The following is a 24,271-nucleotide window of genomic DNA, read 5'->3' as shown; positions in this document are numbered from 1 at the left end:
ATTTCTAGCTGTTGTAATATATGTTGGCATTTTTTTTTTTGCATTTGGCTTGAAAATGGAGCCGATATTTTAGATCACTTAACGGTGTATTTGGTCTCAGCTCTCTCCAAAGACAACAAAGTCTTTTGTTTGTTTTCATAGGTGACCTTAGTTTGTCATATGGTACGGCTTATCGATATATAGATTGAAGGTTTACAACAATGAATAATAATTATGAAAAAAACATGTGAAAACCTTGGGAATACTATGAAATGTAGTTGAGTATGATAGTTGAGTATGATTCCTGAATAGCCCTATTTTCCCCTTCCCTAGTGCCTTCCTATTCTCACTCTCTCTAACGAGGGAAAGGTTGTGGATTAGACTTTGTTGTATTCCCTACACTTTTCTCTGGTACTTTTTTAGCATTTTTCTATTGATTAAGGGGAAGGGGAATCTCTGCAATGGATGCTCTTGGTTGGATGATAAGTCTAAAGCCCCCATCTGCTTTCTCCCCTACATTTCCTTGATCTAGCGCTTCTTGTCCATATTTCTTTGGTCTAAAAATATCTGAGAGATCCCCACCTTTGAGAGCTTCAAAAGACCGTGAGACCAGTTACGTTTCAGATCATAATTATTTTACAAACCTAGTTGTTTTAACATCAAACCCTTGGCTCTGTAAGGTACTAGTGTGTAGCAAACACTATAAGATTGTAGCCAAGAGAGAAATATTGCTGCTTCCAAAATTTCGGTATTATTTCTTCATTTTTTTGTTCTTAGCTACCTCCACGAGGTTTTCTATCACATGCAACCCACCCATATTCTGTAGGTACTTCTAGTTGTGGGAAAAAATTCCAACTGTTAGGAAAAATATGAGAGGGGGTGTGAATTAGTATTTTTAATTCGCTTTGGTGTGAATCAGTATTTTTAACTCACTTTAACTTTTCATTTTCATATTTTGAATTATGTACACTATTGTTCTTTATGCAACTACCATATGTACACGACTTCAATGAAAATCACTTTAACTTTTCACTATTGTTCTTTATGCAACTACCATATGTACACGACTTCAATGAAAACAATGTTTAGCCAGTGCATTATTAATTTCATCAGACATATAGTATAAAGTAAAGAGCATAATAAACAATCACACATAAGTAGCACAACAACACATGATAACACCCGGATTTTTAGGTGGAAACGCAATGTGGGAGTAAATCGCCATTGCCATCATCTTTGTCTTCTTCCTTTATGATTAAGAAAACTTCATTACATCTTGTATGAGCACTCTTACCATCACGCAAACACCCACCTGCAGAAGGCTACAACCTCCACTCGTTTTCTAGCACCTCCTAGGAGGGAGCTGCAACCCCCTAATTTCGTTTAGCAACTCCTACTACAAGGGAGCACCTACCCCATGAAAATTTTTACTAATTTCCACTCAAAGGAAGCTCCAACTCCCTCACTGAAGTCTCCAACCCTTAACACCCTTCGTGGACCATATTTCATAATATTTCATACTAGATCTACCTGGCTGGCTGAACATCAAAACCTGTAGGCCACTTTTCACCATATTTTCAAACTAGACCCACTTCCATCATTGAGCCCAATACCAAGTAACAACTCTGAAACCAAAATAGTGAATCAAATAATTCAATCACTGAACCAACTGAATCATTGTAACATCAACAAACCAATCACTGAGCTAACTGAATCATTGTAATATCAACAAAATAATCACTGAACCAAATTAAACCAATCCATAATATATATAAACTATCCAAATCAAGTTATCATAACAAGTACACAGAACCCATCAACTATCAACACTACAAACCCTCACCAGATTTAACTTCAATTTTTATATGTTATTGTTGAGAATAAAACCTGCTTATATACATGCTTCCTCGGTATCTCAGAATACTTGAACATTAAATTACTGGATCACTGTAACACTATATGAACCACTGAACCATATAGAAATCATTGAGTCAATCACAGATCACTGAACCAATCATAGATTACTATAATGTCATTACTAACCAATATTCTAATCATAAAAACCCAACCTAATTAACATTGTCAGACATAGATTAGCATGAATAAGAGTTTACATATAGAAAACAAGAAACAAAACATAATTCAGCCAAAGTGATCATCAACACTGTCAGACATAAATTAGCATGAATAAGAGTTTACCGATAGAAAACAAGAAACAAAACATAATTTAGCCAAAGTGATCATCAAGTCATACTGCAAACCCTAGAACATATAAGCATAATATTGTATTTACGTGATTACCATGCATAACACGCACGTACAAATCTCAAAACATTGAATACCATATCTCAAAATATATACGCGACCCTATAGAGATAACATGCTTGTGGATCCGAGACAAAAGGTCTAGGATCCACAAGCATGTTATCTACGAAGGTGGTTGAGTTTTTGTCCCGAAAGTATTTCATGAGGTAATTAGTTTCTCCCTTATTAAACTCCTATGGATATTTTTGTTGATCAGTATTTTGGAGTTTGTGATAAGCTCAAAAGGCACACTTTCTAGCTTGGGAAGATTCCACCAGCAGTCATTATAAAGCCTTGGGTCAAGTAAGTCTCGAAGCCACATGGATTGCACTATTTGATCAACCAAAGCGTCACAAAAGGCTTTTGGTTGTTCTCTTTTCAAGAAGAGTCACATTGTACTGCAACCGAACAACATTTTCCTGTTCTTTCTTAAAAAAAAAATTTACATTCAAAGCTCATATACACCACATGAAAATGTACTCACAAATGATCCCTTCCGTTAAAAAAAGAAAAAGTATTTGAAAGTAACTGCCCTTGTAATATTTTATTCCAAAATAGAAAAACAGAAAAATTGAATTTCTTGAGCTCTTAACTTCTGGATAAGGCTCGTGAACTGACATTCATTCAATGTAGACAAATTCGTTAGCATTTTACTCCATATTTTGTCAATTATCTTTATGCATGCGTTTTCTACATCTTCACAAAAAAAAAAGAATGGTAACCGCCATGTAATACAAATGTATACATCATTCAAAATAAATATGATGAAACAAATAAACCATCAAAGGAATGGAGAAGAATCAATAAAGTCAAAATTGGAACATAAAAAGTGATGGCCCAGCCCCCAACGTTTACGAATGTGTGGAACTTTAACGTGTGTAGCTGGAATCACGTCAATAATTACAGGCCCTCTCGACCCTTCGGTGATTAACCCTCGGTTAGGTTAGCTGTCGTGTCTATGTGCAATGATATCAATCCTCCGTATTTTCTATGGGTTTTGATTGCTGTCCCTCCTCTCCGGTTGAGGGTTGCCACCTGTCGGTTTTTCCAGTCTAGCCGCTCCCGCCTTTTGTTAAACCCTATTCCTCGTTTTTGTGTCACTTTGTTACTTCTCCGTGCTCGACTCTGAGCTCTGCTCCGCTGTGGTTTGTTGGTGGTTCACCGTGTTCGGCTCTGAGCTCTGCTCCGTTGTGGTTCTGCTGGAGGTTCACTGTGCTCGATTCCTGAGCGCCGCTCCGTTGTGGGTTACTGGTGATTTACTGTGCTCATCTCTGAACTCTGCTCCGTTGTGGTTTGCCGGTGCCTTCGGGCTTTCTCTGCTCTGTGCATGAACTTTCTATGCACGCGATAACCCTGCTGGTTCCCTGCTCTGTGTGATGGTAGGTTGGTTGTTTTTGTGGGCGATTTCTGTCACATGGGTTGTTTCTCGGCTCTGATAATTAGTTGCTTGTAACTGTGACAGGGTATCCTCAACTTCGGCGCTTCCGGTTCGGTGTGTTCGTCCTCGCCTCCAAAGGTAAGCAACGGTTCTATGCTTTACTCTGCCTCCACTTCTGTTACAGTTTCTTACGGTTCCGCTCCTTGTCTCAGGCTTGGCTTGTTGGGTTCGGTTCCGCTGAGTCGCCTTGTCAACTACTGGTAAGTACTGTGGGGTTTCATGGTTTCATTCTTCCGTTGTGATAACTTGTCTTTCGTTTCCCGTGCTCTGCACTAACCCTCGTCCACTTTCACTTGCAGGTTGCTAAGGTGGCTGGCCGCCGAGGGTTTGCTCACTCCCAATCTTCGGTCATCAGCTCGAACCCAACCAGTCTCATAAAACGGGTAGGGTCTTTCCGACCATAGTTCAGTTGTTAGGTTATGGAGGGTTCGGAAGTCTTGGTTCTGGTTCTGTTATGGTTGCAACTTTTGAGTCGTAGTTTACTGTGCTCCCTTCTGCGTTTCTGTGGCTCGTATAGCCCTGCTCTGTTGTATTAATTTAAAATGGCTACGTTTGAAAGAGCTTGTTCTTCGGCGGGTGCTATCCGCTCAAAAAATGTTGTAGTGTGCTTTGTTTGAACAGACGGTGATTATGTGGTGAATCACATTAAACTATTTTTCCCCACTGTGTTCTGTATTTGCATTAACTTATAAATGAAATGAAAAAAATATTGTATTCTCGGTACCTGGTTGTTGTCGGCGACAGTTGAATGGTTCTTCACTTTTGTTTGCTGGGTATGGCTATCTGTAGCAACACCTTTTGGTCTTCTCGTGTCCTGTTACAGCTTGGTAGCTTGTCGTTTCAAATGCGTTTTAAAACATACAGAAAGAAATATGAATGCGTATAGAATAATAAATAGTGGATCATTTTTTGGCAAAGCAAATATTTGATTGTTTGTATTACAGAGGATTCATTTCACTGTGCGTTTCTTGTGCCAGAGGTTCTCTCTTCACTATTCTTTTCCTCCGTTTTTAATACCTGAAAAGCATAACTGCTTCCATTTTCGGTTGAACTGTCCAACCAGAACTTGTACAACTGCCAACCAGTTTCTTTTTACAAAAATGTTAATTAACTGTTGTTTATCTCCTAAACTAAAACAACTCACAATTGTAATTCTATGGTCTCTAACGACATTCTGGGAAAATGAAACAAATAATAAAGAAAATCGAAAACAATGACAAGTCTAATAACCTGTCCAGCTATGCATGTAGTCTTTGGCTTGTTCTTGTTCTCTCTACGAGACAGTCAACCGCCTTCTGTCTCCTCGGAGCTGGATGCTCCTGCATCAGGCTCCCGGGGTGGCAAAAAGTCATGGCTCCGTTCCATGAGGTCGTCGACAGAATAGCCTGCTTTCTGTATCTGCGTTGCGTTGAGCCACGAACTGTCCTCTATCGGACGGTCCTTCCACTTGATCAAGTATCGCAGATATTCTTTCCTGCGCGTGCGCCTAGCTACCTGTGTATCAATAATCCTGTCGATCTCAAGGGGTTGTGCCGTTGGCATCTGTCTCATCCATGAACTTTCCTCACAACTGGTGTCCCACGGTGGCTTTGCTGTTGTATTGTCTTCCGGATCAGCGACATAAGCGAACAGATCTGCCACATTAAAAATGGGAGAAATACCGATCCCCGGTGGCCACTGTAGCTCATATGCATTTGCAGAAAATTTGCGAATGATTTTGTAGGGACTGATCTTTTTAAATTTTAACTTGCTGTACTCCCGTTTTGGAAACCGCTCCTTACGTAAATACGCAAGGACTTCATCTCCAACGTTGAACTGAACTTCCCGACGCTTTGAATCAGCTCGCTGTTTATACTTTTGACTGCTGTCTTGTAATTTCAGCTTTACCTGCTCATGTAAGTTGCTCATTGCTTGGGCGAAATCTTCCCCATCAGCACTTCGTTTTTCGAGCTTCCCCAAATCTTGTAACTCATGCACTCCGCGTGGATGCATGCCGTACAAAATCTGAAAAGGACTATAACCGGTGCTGCGATTTGGTGAATCGTTATATGCGAATTCCGCCTGCGCTAGTACACGGTCCCACGTCCGTGAATTCTCGCCTATTAAACTCCGGAGCAAATTTCCCAAACTCCTGTTTACCACTTCAGTTTGGCCATCAGTCTGCGGGTGATAAGCGGAGCTGAACTGTAATTGGGTGTTCAACTTTTTCCACAGGGTTCGCCAAAAATGACCGGTGAACTTTACGTCCCTGTCGGAGATGATGGACCTTGGAAGTCCATGCAGTCGAACGATCTCAGTGAAAAACAAATGGGCTACATAAGTAGCATCACTGGTCTTCTTGCAAGGTACAAAGTGTGCCATCTTTGAAAATCGATCTACCACAACCATTACTGAATCGAAACCCCGTTGTGTCTTAGGCAAGCCCAGAACAAAATCCAAGCTGACGGAGTCCCATGGTCGGCTCGGAATGGGTAATGGTAAATAAAGACCTGTATTTTGACTGTGACCCTTTGCCAGTTGACAAACCTTGCACCTACTCACGTACCTTTGTACATCCCGTTGCAATTTTGGCCAAAAATAGAAATGCCGTACTTGTGCAATTGTCTTGTCTATACCAAAGTGTCCAGCCAGACCCCCACTGTGTTTTTCCTGAATAATGTTCTCTCGCATAGAGCAGTTGGGAATACATAACTGTCCTCCTTTAAACAGCAACCCTTCCTGTAAATTGTAGTCCAACCACAGGCTACTGTTTCTCAACAGAGGGTTTTGGCAAGCCTCATAGGCCTCCTTAAAATCTGCATCTGTTTGATACAGTTCCCTCAGGTGCTCAAAGCCCAAAACCTGCATCGTACTTTCCTGTAAGAGTAGGGTCCTCCTACTCAGCGCATCTGCCACCTTGTTCGCTTGCCCACTAATATGTTTTAGTACAAATGTGAAATTCTGCAGGTACTCAACCCATGCTGCATGCTTATGGTTCAATTTATGTTGCTGCATAATGTACTGTAACGCAGAGTTATCCGTAAATAAAACAAACTCATTACCTAACAGATAATGCCTCCAATGCTTTAACGCTTGTATAATTGTGTAGAACTCTTTGTCATAGGTTGAGTATTTCTGTCTACTCTCGTTCAGCTTTTCACTGAAATATGCGACTGGTCTGTCCTCCTGACTAAGTACTGCCCCAATGGCTGTACCACTGGCATCACAACGAACTTGAAAGAGTTTGTTGAAGTCAGGCAGCCTCAATATCGGCCTTTCAGTAATCTTCCTTTTCAAAATCTGAAAACCACTTTCCGCTGCTTCGGTCCAGTGAAAAGGCTGATTTGCCTTCTTGATCGTATCCAGCATAGGTGCGCAGATCTCACTGAAATTCTTGATGAATTTCCTGTAAAAACTTGCTAGTCCGTGGAAACTTCGGACTTCAAATAAACTTCTTGGAGAAGGCCAGCTAACTATAGCTGCCACCTTTTCTGGGTCCATCTTCAGTTCATTTTCTGCAATTACGAAAACCAGGTACACTAACTCCCGCTGGAAAAAAGTACGCTTTTTCAGGTTGATCAACAGCTTGTTTTGCTGCAGCTTCCTCAACACACTTCGAACATGCCTGAAATGTTCTTCCTTAGTCTTACTAAAAATCAGAATGTCATCCAGGTAAACTATTACGAACTTCCCAATGAATTCCTTCAGCACCTCATTCATCAGGCGCATGAACGTACTGGGAGCATTGCTCAACCCAAATGGCATCACCAGCCACTCATATAGGCCTTCATTCGTCTTGAAAGCAGTCTTCCACTCATCTCCTTCCCGAATTCGGATCTGGTGATATCCACTCTTCAAGTCAATCTTCGAAAAATAAGCCGCCCCACTCAAACAATCCATCATATCGTCCATTCTCGGTAAGGGAAACCTGTACCTAACAGTAATTTTGTTAATGGCTCTGGAATCCGTGCACATTCGCCATTCTCCTCCTTTTTTTGGAGCCAAAACGGTTGGTACTGCACAGGGGCTCATGCTCTCTCTAATCAATCCTTTGTCTAACAACTCCTGGACCTGTTTCCTGATTTCTTCATGGTCCTTAGGGCTCATACGATAAGCTGCTTTATTTGGCAGACTTGCCCCTGGTATAAAGTCAATACAGTGACTAATACCTCTCCTGGGTGGTAGTTCATCCGGAAGGTCATCCACCACGATGTCTCCAAATTCCTGCAACATCTTTTGGATTTCCTCGGGCAAATCTGAAATCTGTGTATGCAATATCACTGCCTTTGGTCTTCTTATGACAGCGAAATTTACATCACTGTCCTCAATCTGTTTTATAAATTCTTTTCCGCCCATCAACAATGCTTTCACCCCACTGGTTTCAGTTGCACTTTCCTCTTTGATGGGTACAAGCGTGTGCTTGATCCCATCTTTGACAAACTTATAACAATTTGTTTTTCCGTCATGAACTGCGCTTCTGTCAAACTGCCAGGGTCGTCCTAGCAGTATATGACAGACATCCATTGGCATAACATCGCAGATAATTTTATCCTTATACCTGCCTATCTGAAACTCCACCTCACACTGTTCATCAACTAACAGTTGATGTCCTTTCTGCAGCCATGACACTTTGTAGGGAGTGGGGTGCTTCAACTTTTTCAATCCCAGTTTCTCCACCATCTCTACAGCCACTAAATTGTCGGTACTTCCACTGTCGATGATCAGCTTGCAGCACTTACCCTGTGACTTGCAAACAGTTCGGAACAAAGCCTTTCGCTGGTCTGGTTCTGCAATTTCTTTTGCTGGTTTTAACAGCACCTTATTCAACACCAAAGCTTCACCCGTCTCTGGTGTGTTCTCCACTTCCTGAGGTGCTGCCTCAGCATCCTCTGTCTAAGCAACATAAGCTCCTCTTCCACCTACCGGTTCACCTTCAGGACAGTCATACGACTTGTGTCCCAACTTGTGGCAACGATAGCACTGGACAGTTCCCCTGCCCCGACCATTTCCTCGCCCTCGCTGAGCTGGTCGTCCTCCTCTAGTGCTATTGTCCTTCTCTGCTGTGCCAGCAGACTTAGAACTACTGCCTTCCTCACTTGAACCTGTACCTCTACCTCTGCCAAAAACCTTACCTTTCCCTCTGCCAGTTCCGCCTCCTCTCCTGGCATTTTGTTTTCTGTTAATTTTCTCCTCCGCCTTTAGTGCAAACTGGTAAGCTTCATCCAAAGTTCTGGGCGAGAGGATACCGATTTCATCCAGTATTTCCCCCCTCAACCCATTCACAAATCTGGCTGTCTTTTCTGGGGTATCTTCCACATACCCTGCTCGCAGATTCAACTTATAGAATTCTTCTGTAAATTCCTTAACAGTCATCCCTCTTTGTTTCAAGTTCTGCACCTGTCTATACAACATGATCTGATAGTCTTTCGGCAGAAACTTCTCCTTCAGTTTTGCCTCCATCCTGGCCCACTTCTTTATAGGCTGTTTGTGTAGCCTTTTCCTTTCCGCCTGAATGCTGTCCCACCACAAGGACGCATGTCCTTTCAGCTTTGTGGCGGCGAACTTCACTTGTTTGTCCTCACTGGTTTCCTCAAACTCAAAATATTTATTTACTTCACTCAACCAATCCAGTAACACATCTGCAGACAAACTTCCGTCATAAGTGGGTAGCTCATGCTTTGGCTTATGACTGGACAGCAAAACTGACTTTAATAACCGGAATTCCGGTGTCACCCCTTCAAACTCGTCTTCTGGTTCTGCCACATCTTCATCACTATCATCTGCTGGGTCTCTCCTTCCCCCAGCTTCTACTACTGCCAATCTTTCACGCAAAACGCGAATCTCCTCACGGAGTCCCTCTTCTGCTATCCTCCGGACCACTCTTCCTCTTCCTCTTCCTCTTCCTCTTCTGCCAACCTCCATTTGCTCCTACTCGACAACCTGCTCTGATACCACTTTTGATGGCCCAGCCCCCAACGTTTACAAACGTGTGGAACTTTAACGTGTGTAGCTGGAATCACGTCAATAATTACAGGCCCTCTCGACCCTTCGGTGATTAACCCTGGGTTAGGTTAGCTGTCGTGTCTATGTGCAATGATATCAATCCTCCGTATGTTTTGACTCGTTTGCAATCTGTGGGTTTTGATTGCTGTCCCTCCTCTCCGGTTGAGGGTCGCCACCTGTCGGTTTTTCTAGTCTAGCCACTCCCGCCTTTTGTTAAACCCTATTCCTCGTTTTTGTGTCACTTTGTTACTTCTCCATGCTCGACTCTGAGCTCTGCTCCGCTGTGGTTTGTTGGTGGTTCACCGTGTTCGGCTCTGAACTCTGCTCCGTTGTGGTTCTGCTGGAGGTTCACTGTGCTCGATTCCTGAACGCCGCTCCGTTGTGGGTTACTGGTGGTTTACTGTGCTCGTCTCTGAGCTCTGCTCCGTTGTGGTTTGCCGGTGCCTTCGGGCTTTCTCTGCTCTGTGCATGAACTTTCTATGCACGCGATAACCCTGCTGGTTCCCTGCTCTGTGTGATGGTAGGTTGGTTGTTTTTGTGGGCGATTTCTGTCACATGGGTTGTTTCTCGGCTCTGATAATTAGTTGCTTGTAACTGTGACAGGGTATCCTCAACTTCGGCGCTTCCGGTTCGGTGCGTTCGTCCTCGCCTCCAAAGGTAAGCAACGGTTTTATGCTTTACTCTGCCTCCACTTCTGTTACAGTTTCTTACGGTTCCGCTCCGTGTCTCAGGCTTGGCTTGTTGGGTTCGGTTCCGCTGAGTCGCCTTGTCAACTACTGGTAAGTACTGTGGGGTTTCATGGTTTCATTCTTCCATTGTGATAACTTGTCTTTCGTTTCTCGTGCCCTGCACTAACCCTCGTTCTCTCTCACTTACAGGTTGCTAAGGTGGCTGGCCGCCGAGGGTTTGCTCACTCCCAATCTTCAGTCATCAGCTCGAACCCAACCAGTCTCATAAAACGGGTAGGGTCTTTCCGACCATAGTTCAGTTGTTAGGTTATGGAGGGTTCGGAAGTCTTGGTTCTGGTTCTGTTATGGTTGCAACTTTTGAGTCGTAGTTTACTGTGCTCCCTTCTGCGTTTCTGTGGCTCGTATAGCCCTACTCTGTTGTATTAATTTAAAATGGCTACGTTTGAAAGAGCTTGTTCTTCGGCGGGTGCTATCCACTCAGAAAATGTTGTAGTGTGCTTTGTTTGAACAGACGGTGGTTATGTGGTGAATCACATTAAACTATTTTTGCCCACTGTGTTCTGTATTTGCATTAACTTATAAATGAAATGAAAAGAATATTGTATTCTCGGAACCTGGTTGTTATCGGCGACAGTTGAATGGTTCTTCACTTTTTGTTTGCTAGGTATGGCTGTTTGTAGCAACGCCTTTTGGGTCTTCTCGTGTCCTGTTACAGCTTGGTAGCTTGTCGTTTCAAATGCGTTTTAAAACATACAGAAAGAAATATGAATGCGTATAGAATAATAAACAGTGGATCATTTGTTGGCAAAGCAAATATTTGATTGTTTGTATTACAGAGGATTTATTTCACTGTGCGTTTCTTGTGCCGGAGGTTCTCTCCTCACTATTTTTTTCCTCTGTTTTTAACACCTGAAAAGCATAACTGCTTCCATTTTCGGTTGAACTGTCCAACCAGAACTTGTACAACTGCCAACCAGTTTCTTTTTACAAAAATGTTAATTAACTGTTGTTTATCTCCTAAACTAAAACAACTCACAATTGTAATTCTATGGTCTCTAACGACATTCTGGGAAAATGAAACAAATAATAAAGAAAATCGAAAACAATGACAAGTCTAATAATCTATCCAGCTATGCATGTAGTCTTTGGCTTGTTCTTGTTCTCTCTACGAGACAGTCAACCGCCTTCTGTCTCCTCGGAGCTGGATGCTCCTACATCAAAAAGATTCCACATCTTGCCATGATTGTATGGATGTCCAGAAATTGCACAAGAATACAACGAGTACATCATAGTTATCCCCATCTTTTATAATGTCTGAATTGCCGCACTTATTCTTCAAATCAATTCTTTTATAATGTCTGAATTGCCTTACTTATTCTTCAAATCAATTCCAAACAGAGACGGAACATTCTTCAATATTAGCATAAACAATTAAGAGCAATATCCCAAGCAATGTCAAAACCCTTCACTGAAATTGATATTATGAATAAAGCACTTTCAGTTCAACCCATACTAACATTATAGAACAAAGCTTTAAGGTCTTCAGAAACGGAAAGTTTGCATGGTTGGGGAAACCTGATCTATAAACCCCCTTGTCTAGCATTGCAAAATTCAATGGAGGGACAAAGCTAGCAATGCTTCCTTGTTGTCCGCATATTAGTACTGCCTCATTCATCAATCGGGATCTGCTTGCAGCTACTCCATCACTTCGTTTCAGCACAAGATGGCCTCTTCACACAATTGCAGTTCCTGGGTAACATAATTTCTAGCTATTGTTCCACCCACTATCCCTTGATTCCCCAAAACTGATATTTTCATTTACCTGCAGATAAAGAGTGTTACATAAAAAGCCACCATGATCCCCTTCTCTGACGGAGGAGGATGCCCTGGGGCTCTGCTACACCCTGTTGAGATTGTAGTGATTGGGGATCATGGATTCCGTTTAAACCAAATATACTGAAAATTTATAACTCAACCAAGATCGAGACTCCACGAAAGTGAACAAGTTATATTTAATATTAAACAGTAGATTACAAGTCACGTTCCACCCTGCACAATGTACCGTTCATGTAGAAACTGAAACTGACGGATGAGTGCATACGAAGCCCTCATGACATTTGATGACACCTACAGACCCATACTGGCTGTGTGGAGGTTTGCCGTTACACCAAAACCCGCAGGTGATTGGTAAACATTACAAGCCCAGTAACTAGGATCCCCAGGGTGGAAATTACGGATTCTATAGAGGTGCGGTGATTCTTCCAACACCCCCCAGTAACTAGGATTCCCAGGGTGGAAATTATGGATTCACCCCCCATTAACTAGGATCCCCAGGGTGGAAATTACGGATTCTATAGAGGTGCGGTGATTCTTCCAACACCCCCCCTCAAACGCAACTTGGGGGAATCGAACCTGGGTCCAAGCTCTGATACCATGTGGAGGTTTGCCGTTACACCAAAACCCGAATCGAACCTGGGTCCAAGCTCTAATACCATGTGGAGGTTTGCCGTTACACCAAAACCCGAATCGAACCTGGGTCCAAGCTCTGATACCATGTGGAGGTTTGCCGTTACACCAAAACCCGCAGGTTGTTGGTAAACATTACAAGCCAGTAACTAGGATCCCCAGGATGGAAATTACGGATTCTATAGAGGTGCGGTGATTCTTCCAACAAACTAAAGACTCTGCGATACTCACTCTAAATTGACATTACTATATATTCTATTACTAGGACTCTCTTGCTTCACTGAGAATTACCTGTAAGAACTATCAACGGTAGAGCTTCCAAGAATGGTTAACAACTGAGATTCCGCGATCAACTACAAGGTTATGCCCGCTAACATATTTAGCCTCATCGCTCGCCAAGTACAGCCCCGCCTCCGCAACATCCTCTGCTTTAAGAGTCGTTCCCTGTAAATTGGCAACACTATTTGCCAATGCCTCCACGGCGGCCTTCTCCTGTTCTGAAACAGCCGAAGCATTGCCTTGTTTTAGGTACATGTTTACAAGGGCAGTGGCCACGGCATAAGGAGAAATAGCGTTCGCTCTGATCCAGTATTTCCCGAGCTCAGCTGTTCCGTTCTTAGTTAGCCCTATGATCGCATGCTTCGAAGCTGTGTATGCGTATGGACAATGTCCTCCTATAACACTTGCAACGCTGGCAGTATTGATTATGGTTCCCTTCTTCCGCGGGATCATCACGCGGGCCGCGTGCTTAATGCCCAACATCACTCCTCTCACGTTTACCCTCATTACTCGATCGAATTGCTCCATTTTGTACTCTGCCACGCTCTCAGGTCAAATGATAAATCCACCGCAGCGCTAATGTCTTCCTCTTTGGTCACATCACAGTGCATGTAAGTTGCCGGAGGAGAAAGGGATTCGACCAAATTTTTGCCGGCTACGTCTGCAATGTCTGCGATTATGACTTTGGCTCCATCCTTTGTGAAGAGCCGAACGATAGCATCTCCTATGCCCGCTGCTCCACCTGTTATTATTGCTACCTTGCCCTCCAATCTGCATTCAAACATCATTGCCCAGAATCACTGAGCAACATTCCCACTCTCCCCCACCCACAAATTAAAAAAAAAATATGCACACACAAAGTTTCAAGAATTCTGAGACAAATAGATTTGAAAGAAAAACCGAAAGAGCATTTCTGCTCTGCTGTGATTACCGTCGCTCTGGTCCATTAAATCTTGGATTGCCATCACAAGAAGCCGCTGCACCAAGTTCTTCGTTAGACATGGCTGGGGGGCGAAATGGGCAGATCGATTACAGGGAGAAGTAATGTTTACTGATACTCAACTCAGCTATCCAAACTTAACCAAACTATGGTCAATTTTTTTATGATCAAAGTTTGCGATCTGAGACCTTAATGAGAACACGTATCCAACTGATTCACTTCCCGTTGCAATTTTTGAATTAATCAAAAAGATAATTAAGAACCATATCCATGTGAATCAACCTCATTATTAACTTTTATGTAAAAGACAAATATGCTTGATTCTCATTTATAAAAAAAAATGGGAAGCAAAATAAACGATTATAACTTTTTATTTTTACAGCTTGGTAAAATCTAAAATCTGTTATAATTAAGTTGCCAAAATTTTATTGGGAAGCAAAATAAATGATTATAATTTTTTATTTTTATAGGCTGGAGAAATCTAAAATTTATTATAATTAAGTTGTCAAATCAGCTGTGAATATTGTTATTTGTTTGGTAATAGTGAATGCAAATTAATTTATTATTCTTATTTAAGGAAAACTATCACCTGAAATAACTCAGTGGTAATTGGTAAGGGGTAGGTTTTCATTTTTGCTAGATGACTTTGGGCTTTAGGCTGTTAACTTGTTTCTTTAGGCTTTCATTCTTGCTAGATGCCTTTGAATTTTGCACTGTTAAATCGTTTCCTTACTTTCTAAAAAAATAAACTCTTAACCCAACAAAACAATTTTAAAATATAAAATATAACTTTTTCTATGAATTTTTTTTTTTACAAATAAATTTTTAAATAATAAATTTTATAAATTTAACTAAGAAATTTTTATGAATATAATTTTGTATAGAAAATATTTTTTTTTTACAATTTTTTTTTTTAAATAATAAATTTTAAAAGAAAATTTCTTAATTATCGAATTAAATTTAATTTTTATAATTTTTTTTTATAAAACCATCATTTCGTTAATCATAAAAAATTTATATTTAATTTCAATTTCCAGAAAGCATTAAAATCTAAAAGGTACTGGAAACTAACAGGTTGCTCTCTTTCCTCTCCTCGTGTAGCTTCCAACCAACCTTTATCTAACCCTAACGCACATGCGAATCCTTATTTGTCGCCGAACAAATCAATTTTTTATGAGAATATTTTATCAATCCCAATAAATCTTTAAATTCAGGTTATTATGTTTGGAAAAAAAAAAAATAGTAATATTATTATTATAATCCATTTTATTAATAATATTATTTATAATAATATAAATTTTATTAATGATTATTTTTAATAATATTATATGTAATAAATTTATTTTGAATTATTTATAGTAATAAATTATTTTTTATTATAGAATAATTTTTATTTTATTAATATTAATAATCGTTTTTGAGTTAAATAGGCAATTATAGATAGTTAGCTTTTCTCTATATCTATTTATTTTTATACCTAGATCAGGTTCCTCATCTTGTGCTAGCCGTTATAATCTAACGCTAGTTAGGTTTTCTCTACATCTATTTATTTCGATGCTTAGATGAGGTTGCTCATCTTGGTCCTGAAGATGAACCACATTAGCTGGTTCGAAACACATAGACAAAATTTTCTCCTATGTGATTTTTACTAAAAGATTTTTTATCAAAAATAATAAATCTATTAATTTTCATAATTCGTTTGTTTTTCAAAAAAAATTGACTCTCTTCTTCAATTTAACAAAGACTACATAGTAGAGTGTCGTGAACCCTTAGTTAAAAAATAGTGAATTTATTTGATCACTATTACTATATTTTAAAAGAATTAATTACTATGCTTTGTAAATGTAGTTATAAAATGTATATTTGCTCTCAGTTAGACAATAGAGATAAAGACACTTACATTGTATTGGCTAAAAACCAAATTCATGATAATAGAAATTACACAACAACCAACTGTTTTGAAACACAAATCTTAAGTCTTAGTTAAAAAATAGTGAATTTATCTCATCACTATTACTATATATCAAAAGAATTAATTACTATGGTTTGTAATTGTAGTGTATTGGCTAAAAACCAAATTTATGGTAATAGAAATTACACAATAACCAACTCTTTTGAAACACAAATCCTAAGTCTTAGTTGAAAAATTGTGAATTTATCAAATTACTATTACTATATATTAAAAAAATTAATTACTATGTTTTGTAAATATAGTTGTAAAATGTATATTTGCTCTCATGTTAGACAATAGAGATAAAAACAGTTGCATTATATTAACTAAAGATCAAATTCATAGTAATAGAAATTACACAATAACTAACTATTTTGAAACACAAATCCTAAATCAGTTGCAACACTAAGAGTAATTTAATATTAGTTTATTATACTAAATTCCAAAGGTTTTGTCAATTATAAATATAAAAAATAAGATAAAAGATTGTAAAAAAATTGTCTAAAATTGTTTACTCATTTAAAATTTGATTTAAAAAACATTTATATGAATTAAATTAAATGCTATATAATAATTTTATATAATAATTAAGAATATAAATTGAATTTATGCAAATTATATCTAAATGTTCATAATTTATATGAAATTTTCATAATTTATATATCCATATAAAAATAGTTTTCTTTTAAAATTATTTATTTATTTTGTAGTAAATACATGATCATCATTTTAAATTTTTTATTAAATGTAATATTAAATTGTTAATTTCTCACATATTATATTATGATTTTATCATATTAATTATTAATCTAAAATATTTGAATTAAATTTTAAATCAAAATTAATTTTAATTTTCTAAATTATTAGAAAAAAGATATTTAGAAAAATATTTAAATAATAATTAACAAAAATTATGATAATTCCATTAAATACATAGGTTTTTAATATTTTGACCCAAACTTCAAAAATATATATTACTTAATGTTTTGAAAATGAACATTGACCCAGCTTTCATGGATAAATGGTTAATATTGATGGTGGCCCTTTCCGTTGTGGTTGTCAATCCTCGCCAATCTGTTAAGTGCAGAAAGTATGCCCATTTGATAAGACAAGATAATAACCCTCATGCCATTTTAGGTAATTGATAATAAAATATATGTTTTTTTTTTATATCTTTTATAAATTTTATGATTGAAATTTTATAGTCTTTATAAAAGAATTATGAAAAATTTCTGGCTAGATACTAAATCTTGAGATTTGTAGTTGTTGTAATATATATTGGCAGTGTTTCTTTTTACATGTGGCTTGAAAATGAAGTCGACATTTTAGATCACTTAATGGTGTATTTGGTTTCATCTCTCTAAAGATAGTAGAGTATTTTGTTTGTTTTCATACGTGACCTTAGTTTGTCATAGGGTACACTTATGGACATCTAGATTGAAGGTTTACAACAACGAATGATTGTCATTTTTTTCCATCAAGCGGCAGGATAATAATTATGAAAAAAACATGTGAAAACCTGGGAATATTATGAAATGTAGTTGAGTATGATGCCTGAAGAGCCCTATTTTCCCCTTCCCTAGTTCCTTCCTATTCTCATCTTGCTTACGACTCTCTCTAAGTAGGGAAAGGTTGTGGATTAACCTTTGTTGTATTCCCTACACTTTCCTTTGGTAATTTTGTAACATTTTTCTCTTGATTAGGGGGGATCTCTACAATGGATGCTCTTGGTTGGATGGTAAGGCTAAAGCCCCCATCTGCTTTCTCCCCTACCTTTCCTTGATCTATCACTTTCTGTCCATATTTATTTGGTCCAAAAATATCTGAGAGATCCCCACCTTTCGAAGCTTCAAAAGACCCTGAGACCAGATAGGGTTCAGATCAAAATTCTTTAACAAACCTAGCTGTTTCAACATCAAGATCTTGATTGTGTAAGGTACTAGTGTGTAGCAAACACTGCAAAATTCCTGCCAAGATAGAAATATTGTTGCTTCCAAAATTTCAGTATTACTCCTACCTTTTTTTGTTCTTAGCTACCTCCACTAGGTTTTCCATAATGCAAGCCATATTATGTAGGTACTTCTAGTTGTGGTAAAATATTCCAACTGTTAGGAAAAATATTGAGAGGGGGGTGTGAATCAATATTTTTAACTCACTTTAAATTTTCATTTTCTTATTCTGAATTACGTACACTATTGTTCTTTATGCAACCAGTGTATGTACGCAACTTGAATGAAAGAAAACAACATATATCGAGTTAACCTATTCTTCATAAGTTCCATCAGATCTTTATGTTTAGCCAGTGCATTATTAATTTCATCAGACATATAGTATACAGTAAAGAGCATAATAAACAATCACACATAAGCAACACAACAACACATGAAAACACTAGGTTTTTTAGGTGGAAAACCAATGTGGGAGAAAACCACCATTGTCGTCATCTTTGTCTTCTTATTTTATTATTATGAAAAATTCATTCATATTGTTCTAGCATAGACTCTTACCAGCACGAAGACAACCACCCGCAGAAGGCTACAACCTTCACTCATTTTCCAGCACCCACTGGAAGGGAACTCCAACCCCCTAATCTCGTTTACTGGCTCCTACTGAAGGGAGCACATACCCCATTAAAATTTTTACCCCACTCAAAGGAAGCTCTAACTCCCTCACTAAAGGCTCCAACCCTTAGCACCCTTCGTGGACCACGTTTCATAATATTTCATACTAGATCCACTTGACTCGTTGAACATCAAAACCTGTAGGCGACTTTCCATCATATTTTCAAACTAGACCCACTTCCATCATTGAGTCCAATACCAAGTAGCAACTATGAAATCAAATATTGAATCAAATCATTCAATCACCAAACCAACTGAATCATTGTAACATCAACAAACCAATCAATGAGCTAACTGAATCATTGTAACATCAACAAACCAATCAATGAGCTAACTGAATCATTGTAACATCAACAAACCAATCAATGAGCTAACTGAATCATTGTAACATCAACAAACCAATCAATGAACCAAATTAAACCAATCCATAATAGATATAAACTATCCAAATCAAGTCATCATAACAAGTACAAAGAACCCATCAACTATCAACACTACAAACCCTGACCAGATTTAACTTCAAATTTTATATGTTATTTTTCAGAATAAAACTTGATTATATACGTGCTTCTTATGTATCATACCTGCATACATATCTCAAAATACTTGAACATTAAATTACTGGATCACTGTAACATTATATCAACCACTGAACCATACAAAATCATTGAGTCAATCATAGATCACTGAACCAATCATAGATTACTATAACATCATTACTAACCAATATTCTAATCATGAAAACCCAACCTAATTAACACAGTGAGACATAGATTAGCATGAATAAGAATTTATTGATAGATAATAACAAACAAAACATAATTCATCCAAGATGATCATCAAGTCATACTGCAAACCCTAGAACATATGCATGACATCAATGAAGCATAACATTGTATATATGTGACTACCATGCACAACACGCACATAAAAATCTCAAAATACTGAATACCATATCTCAGAATATATACATGACCCTATAGAGATAGATTTGCGTATGTACGCAACCATCCAAAGACAAACCTTTGCACAAATCTGAAAACGTTTGCTGCAAACATAACTTCACTCTCTGCAACCTTCACTGTCAAAGCTACAAACTTCTAAATAATTCATTTAGATCACATCATCATTGTAACCACAGATATATCATTGTTAGTTACTTAGACATTCTCAATAAGTAAAGAAATCAAGCATATATGTCAAAATACTTCATATCTTTTAGATTTGATTCTTCTCCTTGCTCCTTGGTGCACACTTGTTTCGGATCATATCACACATGAATAACCCATTTTTGCACACTTAACACCTTTATCTCCATTTTCCTATACAGTTTGTAGCCTTATCCAATACCTTAGGTAAATCCTTTGGTAATGTCCTTAGTATTCTTTAACGGAATCAAATATACATTTCCACTCCAATTGCTATTGTCCAATACCATGGTAAGGACCCCTTGTATCTAGAATTTCATGGTTCAGATTCTGTAGGACCTGCATATGTACATGATTCTTCTTTACAAGAATCACTTTTACTTTCTCAAACTTTTACTTTTGTCATCCAACTTTCACTGAACCATAATTCCTACGTCCATGTCCTCTGTAGTATCTGTACCAAGCTACACTTGATCATGTTATCACAATGTTAACATCAAGTAAATATTTATTAATCAGGTTTCCATCAAGTACAACACATTACCCATAATGCCAACCATCCCCCCCCTTTGGACTTGATGGTAACCAATTTAGTATCTGGACACCACCTAAAAATATACCTACAAACACCAACACTAGGTTTTCTCTCAAAATACAGCAAAGTTCTCTCCAAGCACTGTTCTCCAAACATCAAGCTTCTCTCCCACTGTGACATCAAGGGAAAAGGTTTGATCGAGGTTGAATGAAGTGTTTCCCTTGTAGTACTGATTGTTGTAGGTATGATCTGTTGAACATGAAATTTTCATATTGACCATGCTCCCCTGAGCCTATGTTAGACCTTCTAAATATATACAATAAAAGTACAAGGCTTTATGACTTAACCAAATATGATAGTTCCTATCACCAACGACTCTATGTTCCCATGATTACATCAATCACCCAACATAGTGGGTTTACATATTTGACCCAAATTTACATCAATTTCCCAAAATAATGGGATTACATACATAGCATGACTTGATCCCAATAGCCCATTCCTGACTAAATTTTACAGTGATTACAAAATGGGTCTTTTTTGTGACCTTTACATCAAGATACATATATGACACTTATAACCAAAGACAAGAACCTCCACCATGAGGTATCAAGACAATAATAGTCATTAGAAACCATCATTTACCATAGAGGAATCTGCAACATAAACATCTGATAGTAGAAACATGGACAACAACATGAACATCCTCATCATCAACATGTAAGATAAGACAATGTAGTACCAATCTCTCTAATATCATCAATATGTGACCAAATGTACAGTACTTCCAAGCATCACCAAGAAAATATAACAAATGCATAAGATAGTCAAATAAATCGTTGTTAGCAACTCATCTTCTTGACCTTATGTCATTAAAGTCAACATGCTCTCTCCTCATATAGGAGGGTCCACAATCATCAGGTACCAATGACATATCAATCTCTTGTATCACACCACCATAAACAACATATACATATTATTTCCATACACCAACATCATATGTGAGAACCAAGAGTACCTCCAACATCATAAGACATAGAACTGATCAACAATATCATCAAACAACATCTTCAATGAACATAACATATGTATCTTTCTTATCAATGTTTACAACAACAAATTTCTCAAATGTAGCTCAACCAACATATAGATATCATCCACAACTTCACCACATGAAACCCATGCATCATTGATAACCCATGACATAATGGCAGCAACATATATATATCAATGAGAGATGCCAACAATCAGTGAGTAAATCATGAACTAATAATCATCAATCAATGTCAGATAAACAGGACCTAATAAGAGACCATAATGCCAACATTGAAATATTAGAAGCATAGCAGATGCTCCCCCTGAACCTGTGCCAATTCTTCATCATCAATTCTAATCACATCCATCTCATTAACCAACAAACACATCCAAGAAGCAATGGAAATATAAGATCAACTTATAGTATTATCATGAATCAACATCATTTCCAAGCATCATAAGAGAACCAATAATAGTTTTCAATAAATCAAAATCAGAACCAAAATGTCAATAATAATTGATGGAATCATATGAGGAGCTCCCCCTGAATCTGTTCCATTTCTCTTTCATTACTGATAAGAATATGTGGCTGTCTAGATCAAAACTCGTGTATATATGCAACTGTCTTTTATAAGATTCACATACATAAAGTAAATTGCTAATTTCTCATCTCTCCCTGAACCTGTCTTGTCATTTCATGTTCATTGTTACTTCACGAGATGCAATGCCAGTAATATACACATCATCAAAAGAATATCAAACCATCATAGGGAATCATATCAACATACACATGCATAGCTCACCCTGTGATCAGACACTTCTGATCCTGTGGACTTGTTAATCATTACCTGCTCTCATGAGGTTAAGTACCTCTCATTCACTTCTACATTCATTGTTAGAACAATGCATAAAAATAAAATAAAAAAATCCTGCAATGGGGACCATCTTCTTTTATTCTGAATCTGAAGAAGAGGAACTATACCTCTTATTTCTGCCTGAATTCTTCTTTACTAGCACATATAATTTGTTTGAATTTTGGTATCCTCCTGCTATAATATTTCTAGTTTCTTCATATATAACCTTGGATTTAGTTGATGTAAACACAATTATATGTCCTTTGTCAGCTAATTGAACTACACTTAGAATATTTTTCTTTAGCCCTTGAACTAATAATGCATTAGCTACATACTAATCAAGTTTGGCTCTACCTTTTCCTAGAACTTTTGTTGGAGCACAATTTCCAGGAATAACCTTACCATCTTTGTTTTCCTTGAGAGACTCAAACTTTTATTATCTCCATTCATTTGATGAGAGCATTCATTGTCTATGTATCATTCATCTTCATCTTCAAATGAGAAAAGAGCACGATCGCACCTTATTTTTTCTTCTTCCTTTTGCTTAATATAAGAAGTGATGATGGATCCATATTTCTTAGGTCCTTTTGTAACAATATTCTTATCTAGCTTCTCTCCTTGTTGTCTGTGAAAATATATTTACTTGTTCCTCCATTCTTTAGCTACATGCCCAAAATTGTTACAAGTATAACATCTTACATGACTAGAAAAAGGGAGTAGAGGAATCATAATATTTTAGTTTCATATTCCTCTTATTGCAATCAATAGCTTTCTAAACAAATATGTTGCAAGAAAAACAATATCCCTTAAAGAAACCTATACCTGGGACCTATTGAACTTCTTGTGAACTTTCTTCTGCAATTGGCTACAAAGTGTCCAAAGTTATGACAATAAAACATTCGACATCATTTTTTAAAGGAGAAAATTGATTGATACTTCTATAGTTAGGAGAAAATGATTTCCTTTAAATATTTTGTTTCTTTGGTTCTTGGTTTGATTGATTTCTTATCTCTTTATCAAGAATTTCATATTTTACATTATTATCCTTCAAGTTCCTTGCACAAGCTTGTGAGCTAGATTCTCCTTTTACAGTTTCATGAAAGCCAAGACCAAATTTAATGACAAGAGACCTTTGACTACCAAGAATGTTATCCAAAATCTTAGTACTATATTGAAATCTCAATTTCTTATTCATTTCCGCTAGCTTACCTTTTAGAATGTTTACCGCAACCTCCAATTTTTTACATTGTTCTTCCTTTTCCAAATATTGCTTCCTCATTCCTTGTTCAACCTTTCTTCCTTCTTCCAATTACTTTCTTAAATTGATAATTTATTCCTTCATACCATCTCTTGTTCCTCAAATACTTGAAGTAGCTCTTCATTTCATTTGTTTGACTTTTCAAGGTCAGACTTTAGAGAGATAATCTCAGCTTCAATTCCTCCATAATTTTGATTAGGTTCTATTGTAGTATTTACTGATTGATCACGATCCCTATTCTCATATTCATGTAACTTGTTCTTAAGATTGTTAATTATTTTCAAAGAAAAAATAAATTTTCAGCTAAGATTAAGAACTCTTTTTAACTTGTTGTCTTTTGAATCAGTGACTCCCTCTCACATACAAACAGTTTTTTTATCAACATACTCATATTTTGACATATCATTAGTTCCTTTAGAGACAAGATTACTTGATGAGAGATCTTCCTTTATTTTTCCCTCATGGATTTCCTACAGATTATCCCTTTCGCTTCTACCCATAAGAGAAATTTCAGTTGATTCACTGTCGTCTTCACTATCATAAATATTACACAAATAGGGAAATGCACAACAATTAGAAAAAAATCAATACCTAATAATTCTTTGTCACAATCTTGTTCATTCTTCATCAACAACAAATGGAGTGTTCCTGTAGTTGAATATTTGCTAACATCTATAACTGTAACTACCTCTGATATATCGCTTTCATAATTTTCTTGAACTGATTTATTCCTTTGAACAACCTTCTTCTTTTTCTTCTTTCCCATCGTCCTTGTTCCACTTCAAGAAATTC

The 24,271-nt window shown here is 37.5% G+C and overlaps 1 protein-coding gene and 1 pseudogene across 2 annotated transcripts; both read right to left on the bottom strand.

Annotated features, from left to right (window-relative positions):
- Nucleotides 1–8,593: 8,593 nt before the first annotated feature.
- Nucleotides 8,594–9,622, bottom strand: LOC149139718 (uncharacterized). Its single transcript, XM_089450800.1, has one exon. It carries the CDS (start codon nucleotides 9,620–9,622, stop codon nucleotides 8,594–8,596), a length of 1,029 nt encoding a protein of 342 aa, XP_089306926.1.
- A 2,213-nt stretch (nucleotides 9,623–11,835) lies between these two features.
- On the bottom strand, nucleotides 11,836–14,227 carry LOC149139717 (short-chain dehydrogenase reductase 2a-like; annotated as a pseudogene). The gene is made up of 2 exons (XR_016264854.1): nucleotides 14,069–14,227; nucleotides 11,836–13,908 (listed from the first exon to the last, which is right to left on the bottom strand). The product of XR_016264854.1 is annotated as a short-chain dehydrogenase reductase 2a-like (transcript).
- Between the last annotated feature and the right edge of the window lie 10,044 nt (nucleotides 14,228–24,271).

This window comes from Pinus tabuliformis, chromosome X (genome assembly GCF_031772625.1).
Source record: "Pinus tabuliformis cultivar Carrire ecotype Pingquan chromosome X, CPIR1, whole genome shotgun sequence".
NCBI classification, from domain to species: Eukaryota; Viridiplantae; Streptophyta; class Pinopsida; order Pinales; family Pinaceae; genus Pinus; species Pinus tabuliformis.
The sequence above is the reverse complement of the archived record's forward strand: the minus strand, read 5'-3'. Positions and strand labels throughout refer to the sequence as shown.